Raw genomic sequence first — 13226 nt, forward strand, 5'->3', positions numbered from 1 at the left:
TTTGAATGGCCATCCTTTCCATTAGCAGGAGAGGACTTAACCCTTTGTGCCACCCGGGCACCTTAAGCTGTGAACAGTAGGTCTGAAGAAGTCAGTAAACCTGAGAGTGAAGTTGGCCACTCTCTGGGTGGTGCAAACAGTTGAAGCATTTGGTTGTTAACCAAAAGGTTGGTAGTTTGAGCACCCCCAGAGGTGACTTGGCAGAAAAACCTGAGGATTTCCCTTGGAAAAATCAGCCATTGACCCTTCTGGAGTGCAGTTACTGCTGGGACCGGGCATGCCGAGCATCGTTCCAGTCAAAGACAGAGACCAGGTTGATACAAGGAACGTTTAAGTTTTTTTCTGTAAGCTCAAGACAGAAGGGAACAGTGGGGTTTGTCGCCTCCAAACTGCTTCAAAAATCCCAGTGAAAATCAAGCAAGTTCCATACCCCAAGTCCGCATGAAGTGACAAGAACAGGTTGTGCAATGATCACAGGAAACGATTAACCACACATACATTTTCCCAACGGTTATGTTGTCCAGATCACCACCCCCCGCCCCTCCCCCCCCCAAGCACCGTGCTCCACTGCTTCTCTGAATGGAGGACGTTTCATGCCTGGCTACTTGTCTTCAATCGCCTTGCTCAAGGCATCCGTCAGTTAGCAGACCGCTCCTACTGGTTAAGCTTAAAAGGAATTTTGACCACAAGAGACGGGGCGGTTACATTTTGGATTATGTTGTCTTTCTAGTATTTCGAGTATCAGCGGGCTAACTCGTTCACCTTCCTCTATCCTGGTTTTACTCACCAAGAGTCAGTCAACTGCATGGCCATGGGTTTGGGTTAAGGTTGGCTAGCCGATTTCATTAGCATCCGATCCATAGCAGGGGCTTTGACACAACTATTCTGGAGAGAATCTAAACTTTTCTACCTAATGGTAGTGTGTCTCCAGCAGTGTCTTCACTGTTCTAAGCCTCAGTTCCCCTGTCTGGTAGTGGGAATAACAGTCCATTTCAGAGCAGGGCTGGGGGAACGTCCAGGCTGAGGGCACATAAGGGCCGTGAAATGATCAATACCAGCTCACATCACGTGCCTCACCAAGGAAGCAAGTTCCAGCCACTACATTAAACTGAAAAATAAGCAAGCATACAAACAAACAAACAACACCCCCCCACTCCACTTCCATCAACCCAATTCTGACTCTTAGGGACCCGAGAAGATGGGGTAGAACTCTCTATGGGAATAGAAAGCCTTGTCTTTCTCCCAAAGAGCAGCTGGTGGTTTCAAACGGCCAATCTTGCAGTTAGCCGCTCAGTGCATAACTACTATGCCACCAGAGCCCCAGATTTGACCAGTGGGGCCCTGGAATGATGTGATACATTTCCAAATGCCCCTTGGAAGAAAAAGGGTTCCCCAGCCCTGCTTTGGAGGCTCAAATGGCACCTGTGAAGTATATGCAATGAGGGGGCATTGACAAGAAGGCCGTTCACAGGGTAGGGGACGCGGAGCTGCTGAGAAGAATGGGGGGAGTATTTGGAAAGGGGTGATGGTTAAACACTTTTCTGAACATAGTGAATCTCACTGAATTGTTCATGTAGAGATGTTGAAATAGCTTGTGTTTTGTTACATAGGTGTTGACAACAGTGTTAAAAAGAGAGTTGTCCTTGTGTTAAGAAAATCCAGGTCCAAGTGATGGTAGGCTGTGAGAGTAAGGGATGGATTGAATAATTCATATCAAGTTTGTTTATTAATGATCGTTCATGTTCATGGTCATGGATGGACAAACGGACACTACTGACCTAAGGAATCGTCCTCTTGGGCATTGGAAAGATCTTCCCGTTCTGCGTCGCTGTTTTCGGGATGCACAGTTAGTCTTTCATTCATTATAGCGAAGGGGTGTAATGTGTACATCAATGTCTCATATGATGCATATAATTAAGGCACTTTTTGTTGGGAGCGGAAGAAAATTGGGCTTTCCCAAAGAAAAGCAGCTTGCTCACAAAGTTGCTAACAGATTGCTTCTTAATTGAACTTGGGAGGTGAATTATATGGCGAATTAGAAAAAAGAACAGCTCTGAATTGAGTGAATTGTTCATAAAGGAAAATAGGGGGTTGAATTGCAAATACTAGAGAGAAACATTTCAGCTGCCCCTGGCGTCCCTGCGGTGGCTGACCTTCTGTGTTGAGCAGAGAGAGCAAAAACTGGCCCAGAGCTCTCTTTTCATGGCATTCTTTCCCAGAGCCCAGCTGTAAGCCTGGGTTTCTTATGCAAAGGAGGCGTTTGAATACAGCTCTGTGACTAATGAAATCTATAAGGTCTTTGCATATCCTCTCACTGAAGAGATAATTAACCGAAGATCAAATATGGGGATCTAGGATATTTTCCAAAAAAAATTTTTGTGTTGTATTCACATGCAAGGAAAAATACACTCCTATACGACAAGTGTCTGCCCTCTTACTGCCATCATGCCCCACCCCACCCCCAGCCCCTTGACTTTGGACTACATTTCTCTTTCTTGTTCTTGGGTGCCTACAACTTAAGTTACAACTAGTCACATCTGTCTTCCTCATTCGCTTGCTTGGACCTAAATAAGGGAACAGTTTCCATCAATTGAGACATGAGAATTACCTTTTCTTTGTGTTAGATGTCGCTCTGTTCAGGGCCAACCAAGTCTTCCCATCTTGGTGGGCTTGGGAGAGGAGAGGTTGGTGGTAAGAAAATCCCAGGAATCAAGGTTTCATTTGACAGGGTTCTCTGAATGGTGAATCTCAACCTGGGTTGGATCTTAAAATCACCCTGGAGCCATTGAAAAAAAAAAAAAAAAGCCCAATGGGCAGCCCATGCTCCAAACAATCAGGCTTTCTCCTCCTGAAAAGTATCCCAGCCACAGGGGCAGCTCTACTTGGGCCTATAGGACGATCGCTGTGGACAGAATGGAACCGATGGCTATGGGTCCACCAGAGGAGAAGAACGGGTGCGTTTGAATCGTGCTGTTGGGGAAGGATATAGACTGCACCACGGACCGGCAGCAGAATAAACACATCTGTCTGGGATGAAGCCCAGTCATGCTCCTGAGATGTGAGGCTGGCGAGGCTTTGCTTGTGGACTTTGGGCATGGTATCAGGAGAGACGACTCCGTGGAAAAGGACGGTATGCTTGGTAGAGGAGAAGAAGACGCCCCACCCCCACCCCCACCCCCCTGCTCCAACGCCATAGGCTGACGTGTCGCAGCGACCATGGACTCAAACGTGACAATTGTGAGGATGGCACAGGACCAGGTGTCACGTTGCACCTAGAGTCAGGACGCCTGACATAACGAAAACACACCAGAGGTCAGAGCCCTGGTAGTGCGGGGGGGTGGGGGGTGGGGGGGTTAAGTACTTGGCTACTAATCAAAAAAGATCAACAGCTAGAACCCACCCACTACGCTTAGAGCAGCGGTTCTCAACCTGTGGGTCGTGACCCCTTTGGGGGTCGAACGACCCTTTCACAGGGGTCGCCTGATTCATAGCAGTAGCAAAATGACAGCGGTGAAGTAGCAACGAAAAAATAATTTTAAGGTTGGGGGTCACCACCACATGAGAAACTGTATGAAAGGGTCACGGCATGAGGAAGGTTGAGAACCGCTGTCCTAGGGAGAAAGATGCTCCTGCAAACCCTATGGAGGTCGTGATACTGTGTCCTCTAAGGCTCCTGTGAGTTGGGTACCAGAAGCGGAGCCCCTGGGAGGCATCAGTACTACTTACAAATAGTCACTTAGCTTCCACCCAGAGGTACCTCAGAAGAAAGGCCTGGTGAGCTGCGTGCCGGAGGGAAACAGCCTGGAAAAACCCTCAGAAGTGCAGTTCTACTTGGCTGCACATGGGCTGGGATGGACTCAGGAGCAATTGAAAAATAATAAAAACTTTGGTGCCAGAGATATCAGTAGTTCAATAACAGCTTCCCAGGTGACTCTAACGTGCTGCCAAGAGCCGCTGTTCCAAGAATGTCTGCCCCGCCCCCCTCTGCAAACACCAAGACAGATTGTCCTACCAGAAAGACTGAACTCAACATGATTGACTTCTCTCTTTAAACACGTTCATTCGACTTGACTCTGGGCCCTCATCCGTCCCCTGTTCTCTTGAGCATTCATTGCGGGCCAGCTCTTCCTTCTTGAGTGGGCTCCAACCACTGACCTTGAGATTTGGAGCTCAGTGCAGAGCCTACAACGCCACCAGGGCGCCCCCAGTCATGCTGGGAGCTGGAAGTGGAGAGAAGCAGTCCCTGAAGGCTTTCCCCAGGCGCATGCAGAGCACTCTAACCCCAGGCAGGTCCGAAGCTTCCCCTCAGTGGAAGCACCGGTCTCCTGTCCTGAGAAAAACCTTCCCAAGAAGACGAAGGGCAGAGGAGGGGGTCTGTGGTGTTCTTCTTCTTTTTAAAGCCTTTTACTGTGATGTGAGTGACTGATTGTAGATCACATTGGTTTTCCATCCGACTTGGAGTCTGTGACCGGACCCCGAGTCCGTGATGTAACTGGGCCCATCTTCCTCCTTGCCTGTGTAGACCGATTTCACGGTCCTTCTTTCCCGCCCACGTCTGCTTTCTGAGCTCTATCCCTGGGCCGATTTGGCCCGATCACGCGCCTGTGGTTGAAGGTTAAAGGGATCCCTGGTGGCATAGTGGTTACACGCTGGGCTGGAAAACCACCCGTTGCTCTAGAAGAGAGGTGGGACTTTCTAATCCTATACAGGGTTACAGGCTTGGAAACTCACAGGGGCAGTTCTACCCTGTCCTATAGGGTTGGTTGCTATCAGTCGGCCTTGACTTAATGGCAGCGAGTGAGTGGCTGAATGCTCTAAGGAGTGTGGCCCTTCTTGGTGTTACTGTTCACCCACTAGGCCTGGCTATCGCCCGGCTGAAGGGGTTTGTGTCCTCCACTGCCTAGGGCCCCATTTCTCTCCCTGACTACTTCACAATCCTCCTGGGGAATAATTAGCCTTTACCAGGTACCCTACTGGTTCTCATGTCTGGGGTAAGACAGGGTCTGCCTGTAACCTTCAGTATTTACCAACTACCTTTGTATTCTCAGGACAGGTGACCGACTTCACTTCTGGGAGTCCCGGTTTCCTCATCTGTAAAATGGGATGTTCGTAGGGACTCCGTCACTGCCATCAGTGAGGGCTCAGCTAGGAAACTCAAGCCAGGCACTGATAGCACTTAACACCATTCGTAGCCCGTGGTGGGCACTGAGTCTTCCCTCCTTCCAGACTTCCCTGGGGAAGCATCCAGTCTCCCCTTCCTTCCCCCTTCTGCTCCTATTGCCAGCCCAAGTGCCAGCTTGCCAAGGGCGTCCGAGGTCCTTGATGTGCTCCCCTCCTCCGCCTACCACAGGGGTGAGTATCTCTTCTGGTCTGGTCCCTCAAGCACAGCTTCCAGTGTGCCCTGGATCAGGGCTGTGTCCGGGTATCCTTCGGGTCTAGGCTTTTGCCCTCTCAACCCATTTTATAGGAACAGGCCCATCCTCCCTGCTGTGGGTCTTCCGGAGATAACACGGACTCTCATTCTGAACCCCGATCCCTGCTCTCGGCTCCTGTCCAAAGACAGAGCTCGTGCTGATGCAAAGCCCTTTCACGTCCACTCACTCAAAACTGGACTTCATCTGGGTCATTTAGGGTAAAAGTCAAAATCTTGAAAATGGCCCCGTTCTCCTCCTCCAGACCCTCCGCTTCCCACTGACATCAGGCTTGGCCACTCCCTCCGTCCTTCACCCCGTCCATTCCAGTCACACCCGACTTTCTCCTGTCCAGCCCACGCCCACCCCAGGGCCTTTGCACCTGCTGTTCCCTGGGTTTGGAATGCTCTTTCCCAGACCCCTCCAGATTCTCTGGGTTCATTTTCTCCAGCCCACTGTTCAAGTATCACTTGGTCAGCCTTGTCTTTTTGTACCTTATGTGGAAGGGCAGCTCTCTCATCCCTGACAGTCTCTGCCCCACTCTCATTTATTTTTTTCTTCAGTGCTTCTCAACAACAGACTCATGTATTTATTTGTCTGTTTGTTCACCATCTCCTCCCCACCACCCTTCACCAGAACATAATTTCTATGAGGTCAGGGTAAAGTGTGTTCAGTGCTGTATCCTAGCAGCAGGAACGGTGTCTGGCATGTAGCAGGTGTTTGATAAATATTTGGTTGCCTGAACCAACCCGCTACCTCATTTGTCCTCATGAGAACCCATTTGGCAGATGCAAACTATGAATGCCCAAGGCCTTGTCCACAGCCTCGGACCAGGCTCAGCCAGACGGGGGGCTTCTGCTTCCGGTGCTCCTACTGCCCCCACACGGCACTCTCCTGCCACCAGGATTCCGGATTCCCCTTGACCTTTAGCCCGAAAGGAAATGATACCGCAAGTGGAAGAATTCCCAGAGGGCAGGGAGCTGGCAGCAGACGCTCCGGCAGCTGCAGGGAGTGTGTGAGTCGATTCCAAGTTGGCCAGCGAGCCGGCAGAAGGAGCAAGCCGGATGCAGGCACGCAAGGATGTCAACACACCCCACGCAGCTCCAGGGAAGGAGCCTCCCCCATCTGCCTGGTTCTAGCAGGACCGTTCTCAGCAGGAGGTGCGGCAGCTGCAGCCCCTGCCCATGGCCGGGTCATGGAGAGAGGGGAGCTGGTCTGCTGGCTTGTGCCTATTCAGGGCAGGGGCAGGGGCAGGGGCAGGGTTCCACGTTTGGGAGAGGGATGCTGGGTAGGACTCTGTTGAGTGTCAATGGCCAGCCCAGTGCTGGAGGCTTATGGGACTTAGAAAAGATCACCAAGTGCACAGCTTCCAGCTTTCCTGGGGACCCTGGGCTATAATACTTTGTGTCTCAGTTTCCTCCTCTGTAAAATGGGCTTAAACTCTGTATGCCACCGAATGTTTTCATCTGAGTCAAAGGGGGTCTGGGAAAGCTGCCTTGTAAGCAGCAAGTTTCTATCCCAGGAGCCCCGCAGATGCACTGGTTAAATGTTCACCTGCGAATCACCAAACTAGTGGGTTAGCCCCACCCAGCAGGACTCGAGGGAGAAAGACCTGGTGGGCTGTGTCCCTACGGAGTACAGCCTAGGAGACCCATGGGGCGGTGCCGCGGTCACACGGGGACACTATGAGTGGAGGTCAACTTCACAGCAGCTAGCGACAACAGTCTCGGTGCTCACATCTGCTCCACCCCAAGCCTCTTCAGCTCCTCACCCTCTGACTTTCCACGTCCGTGGTGGCCCCTCTTGCCTCCTGTCAGCTCTCACCCGCTGTCACTTGGGACTCACACGATCCCCCAAGAGGACAGAGTAGAACTGCCCCTGTGGGGTTTCCGAGACTAATGCTTCACCGTCCTTGAAAGCCTTATCTTTCTCCTGAGAAGCAGCTGGGGGTTTCGAACTGCTGACTTTGTGGTTCACAGCCCAACGTGTAACCTGGTTGGCTCCTCCCCTCCCAACTCTCCTTCTAGCTGTATTCTAAGTGCACTGTGTTTCCCCATCTCGACTGCACTGCACGGTGTAGCCCAGGCCGCCTTCGTTTCAACATCTGCCAGGTCACGAGCTTTCTAACCGATGGCTCGGACTCCACTTTGCTCACCTACACCCGGGCAGAGGTTGGCAAAACATCAATCCCAATCCGTCCCTGCCACCTCCTGAAGGATCCTCTCAGAATGGAGCCTGGCCATTCTATCGGGACTTGTCCCCGCTGTTCGCCCCCAACCGGGGAGCTCATTCGCCATCCAGGTTGGCGCCTGCTCTTCCTTCTTCCAGATGCTCACCCCTAGTCTCCCCATGGCTGAATCCGTCTCCTCGTTCCAGTCCCAACCGAGATACCACACACCTCAGCGAGTCAGTCGGCTTCAGCAGCCTCCAAGCTGTGCTCCACCCCTATTCCCCCACCCACTGTTTGGGTCGGGGGGGTGGGGTGGGGTGGGTGGTGGTGAGGTGGGGGGGGGGTTGTCCAGCTCCTTGTTGAGAATTTGCATACCTTGAGGACAAGAGCTTCTTTCTGGCTCGACTGGCTCTTAGTGCCCAGACTGCTCTAGGCACAGGTTGTTGTGGTTGGGTGCCCTCTCATCATCCCAGACGCAGAGCGACCCCGTGTGGCAGGGTAGAACCGCTCAGTCTTTTTTCTTTTTTAAACATTTTATTAGGGGCTCATACAACTCTTATCCCAATCCATACACACATCAATTGTGTCAAGCGCATTTGTACATCATTCTCAAAACATTTTCTCTCCACGTAAACCCCCGACATTAGGTCCTCATTTTTCCCCTCCCTCCCTGCTCCCCCCTCCCTCATGAGCCCTTGATAGTTTATAAATTGGTATTTTGTCATATCTTGCCCTGTCCGACGTCTCCCTTCACCCACTTTTCTGTTGTCCGTCCCCCAGGGAGGAGGTCACATAATAGTTCCTTGTAATCGGTTCCCAAACCGCTCAGTCTTTATAAGAGCGGATCTCCCGAGGAGCTGCTGGGTGGGTTTGAAACACCGATCTTTGGGCTTGTCACTGCGGACTTAGCCATTTGGCCACCAGAGCTCCTTTCCCAGGGACTTTGCAGCTTTAATAGATAGATGGGATTGACCGTCTTCCTGATGTAGACAAACGTGTGCTTGCTTAAAGATGATGGCTCCTGGCAGAGGTACAGGAGTCCTGGTGGTATAGAGGGTTATGGTTGGCCTCCTAACTGCAAAGTTAGCAGTTTGAAACCACCAACCGCTCTGTAGAAGAAAGATGGGGCTTTCTACTCCCAGGAAGAATGACAGTCTTAGACACCCACAGAGGCAGTTTTGCCCTGTTGTTATGCGTCGGGATCGAGTTGATGACAGTGGCTGAGTGAACGAGCGAGCGAGTCAGAGGAAGGCAGGCCTCATTGTCCCTGAGTGAGGAAGAGTCTTCCATGTAGTAAGCAGGGCGGGGGTGGTTCAGTAGGAGCCTTTTCACCATCTGCTGCACCTCATCCGTAGCCAACAACCACCTTTCTTTTCAATGGAGACTTGCTTGCTGCTATGATGCTGTGTTCGCCTGGGTAACTGGAGGAACAAATCTAGCAAAACTCCAATGTGTGTAAGAGAGAACTTCATATCAAAGAGCAATTGTACATCACGAAAACAGTCCAGATCAAATCCATATGTATAATATTACCCCATATGTTGATATTAGTCCATAAATTCCTCTTTAGACTTACACAGTCATGCAATGATGCTGAATGCAGGAAGATCACAGGCCAGTGGGTAGAAAGTCTTGTGGATCCAATGGTGTGGAAGCATTTCAGTGCTAGTGTGGGTCTCCATGGGGCTCCTCCAGCTCCAAGGCTCTGGCTGCAATCAGCATAGCTCCATGCGGCTTATCAGCAGGAAGACAAAGCAGAGAGAGAGTGTGTCTGGCCTTCAGTGAGCTATTTATCTCCTTCGCGCCGCCAAATGAGGTCATCAAGCTGCGACCTGATTGACAGGCTAAACTCCATCCCTTCACAAGTTGACAGGAGATTATGTAACAGCCTCAGATGCTAAACAGATTTCGGCAGTTTCCAGAGTAACAAAGACTAGAAAGAAAGTTCCGGCAGTCTACTTTTGAACATTAGCCAATGAAAATCCTATGGGTCATAACCGATCATAGGGATAGAGCAGGATCAGTCAGCATGCGGTCGCCAAGAGTTGGGGGTTGACTTGAGGTCAACGAGCAACAATTTATACAGCAAACAATACTTCTTCAAAGGACACTGGTCCCCAAGAGGAAGCCAGACTGCTCCACAAAGCTATAGCAACAGCCTCACATTGGTCTTTCTTACGGAGGTAGAGGGGAGGGCACCGACCCTGGGGCTCACTGTTAAGTTTGTAAATTTGTTTCAGCAGGACCCAGCACAGATCCAGTAAAGGAATGTTTGCATTCTTTTGTTAATTCCATGAGGGGTGGTAAGGAAACAGATTCTTTATGCTCTAGTGCAGGGGTCCTCAAACTACGGCCTGCGGGCCACATGTGGCCCTCCGAGGACATTTATCCGGCTCGCCAGGTGTTTTTTGACTCCCCCCCCTTTTTTTTTAACTTCAAAATAAGATATGTGCAGTGTGCATAGGAATTTGTTCATAGTTTTTCTTTAAACTATAGTCCGGCCCTCCAATGGGTCTGAGGGACAGTGAACTGGCCCCCTGTTTAAAAAGTTTGAGGACCCCTGCCCTAGTGCAAGGGTAGGGAAATGTTTACTGTCAAAGGCCATGTGCCTGTCTATACCACCATTCTTGGATCACACAAAATTATCAACTTAAACATTAGCCGGCTATATTTGGACAAACATTTCATTAACTCACCCCCAATGTGAGGGCTGGAATGGACTCTGTGCCACGCCAGCTGGTGTTGAGGCTCGAGGGGCAAGGGCTGGTGAACTTTTGAGCTAGAAGACCCAATCCTATCCCTCAAAGCAATTAAAAAATACCCGCGAGCTAGAACTATATATGTTTACAAACAAATGAAATCACCGCTCTCCGAATAATACCCTTTAAAGTTCTTTTCCATTTTATTTCAGAGCCACATGTACGTAACCGAATTGTTGACTGTGGCTCTAGAGCCTCAGTTTGCCGAGCCCTGCTCTTGAGTACGAAACAGAACCTGCCAGAAGCATGCAGCGCATCTCTGCTGGACAAACCTGGACCCGCCCACTTGGGGGCTCTGATCTGCCCAGAACAATGCCCTCACTGCTTGGCCGTGGGGCACAGAAGGCCGACGTGCCCTCATGCCCTTTGCTTCTCTCCTTCTCTAGGTGGGCTTCCTGATCAGCCATCTGAGAGCTGGCCGAACATTCCTGCCCCGGACGCCAGCAGTGACGAAGCCAGAAAGGGTAATGTGAGGCCCCACCCAGACCTTTGGGGACCTTTTATTGTGTCTTTTACCCTCTCTCCTACTGGCGGGGACGGGACTCCACGCTCCGAAGCCTGTGGGCATGGGGGTGTGTTGCCTTTTGTGGAGTGGGGCTGGCTGGCTGCCCGGCGGAGCAAGGAAGGCCGACTTTGGTAGGTCACAGACGGCAAGGCCTTTGGTTAAACGCTGCTCTCTCACCTTGCCTTTGCTCTGTTAAGTTTGGCTGATCAATTGAAGCCAACGGGAAGAGGGGTGACAGGAGGCTTTGGGGGATTTAGGTACATGCCAGAATGAGTGAGCAAGGGGGGCAGGGGCAAGAAGGAAACCTGGAGTGGGCGCTCTGAGGGCAGGGTGACTAAGAGCTCCGGGGGGCTGCAGGTACACCGGCAGATAGCTGCATGGCTGCGGTTTCTCCCACTTTGCAGCCTGGAGCGTGCGGTGAAGCGTCTCGCTGTGGGGAAGCTTCTCCTGGGGAAGACAGAATTTCAAGCAGGCTAAGTTAGGGCTCGTGGTCACGGGGGCATTTCTATGACATCAAACTGCCTGCGAGGCAAAAGGAAGAGATGCTGAGGTTGTAGCGATTCTCTGTGGCCTGGCCATGGAAGCCACGATGGGGTCTCTTGGACATTTTTTTGCTTTCATGTGATTTTTAGGGTTTCCACGCACAGACACAGGGGCTCTGGTGGCACGGTGGGTTAAGTACAGGACCACTTACCCTCAACCCCACCGGCGGTTCCTCAGGAGAATGATGAAGCTGATTGCTCCTGGGAGCACTTGGGGGAAACCCTGTGGAGCAGGTCTCCTCTGTCCGAGGGGGTCGCCCGGCGTTGGGATTGACTCGGAGGCACCGTGTGTGAGTCGGCCCATGCACAAGTACTCATCCATGTGGGTTCTATCACGCTGTGATTTCTTTTAAAGGTGTCTTTCCTGTTTACCTGGCCTACCCCTTCACTTCTTTTCCTAATGTATCGACCGACCCCTTTCCAGGTAATGGATGCGAACAACTTAGTGTTTGCCTCTGCATATATATATATATATATTTCTATACTCTGCTATTCACACGCACCAAGAATCCAAATATGCATATACACATGGCTACAGATATGGACTTGTGTCATTGTTGATTTGTCGTTGGTTTTTTCCAAGGCGGGACCATATGTCTTCATCAACATTTCATTGTTTTTTTAGTAGAAACATAAGCAGCAGAACCCGCTAAGCTGGGATCAGGTTTAATGCCCGTCTCGAGACGCACCTTGCTTTTCTCACTCATCACTGCCTCGGGGCGCTTGGCTTCGGTCCATTCTTTCTCCACGTTGCAAACCATTCCTGATTTACCTTTGTGCCCCTCGTTCCCTCACTCGTTTCAGTTCAAGTTTTGCCACACTGTGAGGTGGCCTGCAGCAAATGTTCTAGAACATCTGTCCTTACGCCCTCCATGTGTTTTTAATAGAGATTTCTAGACAACATGTCATAGGTGTAACAATTCCCATTTCCCTGGAGCTTTGGGGTGTGCCCCTTTCCCAGATCCTCACTGGACTCGTCCGGCAGGCTGCCCAGAGACAGGAAACAGAAGTGGCCAGGCCACTGGAGCCCTGGACCCAGAGTTCCTACAGGGGCACTTCTGCCCTATTCTACGCCCCCCATCCCCCGGCCCCCGGTTCAAGGAGGGAGAAATACGAGGAGGCTTCTAACAGGTCATGGAAGAATGGCATCATCTCTGGATTGCATTATTTTTCACGAGCTTTTTGAAGCACCCTTTAGATACCACCAGCCTCCAGTGGGGAGAGGACACGCTAATGGCCTGGTTTGGAGATTATGTCATCTGACCTGCTTGCCGGCAGTGGACATTGTCAGGGTTCTTCTTGTGTCCCAATTGGATGGGCATAAAAGGACACCGCCAACTGACCTGAAGGCACTGGGTTTGAGTTGGACACGTGCATGTAGCGCAAGTCTTCGTCAGTGTGGGTTCTACCTAAATCCTGGACAGTAAGCCACAAGTGCAGGTGTAAGTACACAGCTCGGCCACTTAGCACCCCTGACCTTTGGATCATTTGTCCCATCTCCTTTTATGAGGTTGGGTGAGAGTTAGAAATAATATTTACATAAAGCACACAGCCAGGTGCCTAGAACTTAAGAGGTACATCCTCGAGGCCTGCCGCTGTTCCCTCATTTCTCCTTCCTCCCACCCCGAGAATTATATGATCCAGCAGAGAGAAGTGCGTCTTCCAGCCCTGGGCTGGGAATCCACAGCTGTTCAACAGCTGCACGGCCATACAATTAGACGACAGGAAGGAGGAAGGCTGCTGCTGCCATGAGGACCCTGCCCCTGGGTCGGTGGTGGGTGTGCAGTCCTCAGACTGCAACAGGAGAGCCTGGGCTTTTAAAGAAACATATTCACTGCC

At 51.1% G+C, this 13226-nt stretch overlaps 1 protein-coding gene across 1 annotated transcript in view; it reads left to right on the forward strand.

Annotated features, from left to right (window-relative positions):
* The window catches only part of TLL2 (tolloid like 2), a 169162-nt gene that overhangs the window by 70563 nt on the left and 85373 nt on the right, over window positions 1-13226 (forward strand). Inside the window, exon 5 of the mRNA XM_013004185.2 lies at window positions 10727-10804. Within this exon, the coding sequence (XP_012859639.1) occupies window positions 10727-10804 (78 nt within the window). The remainder of the gene's footprint in view (window positions 1-10726; window positions 10805-13226) is intronic.

This window comes from Echinops telfairi, unplaced genomic scaffold (assembly GCF_000313985.2).
Source record: "Echinops telfairi isolate 266 unplaced genomic scaffold, ASM31398v2 ScPeMD7_70;HRSCAF=299, whole genome shotgun sequence".
Taxonomy (NCBI): domain Eukaryota; kingdom Metazoa; phylum Chordata; class Mammalia; order Afrosoricida; family Tenrecidae; genus Echinops; species Echinops telfairi.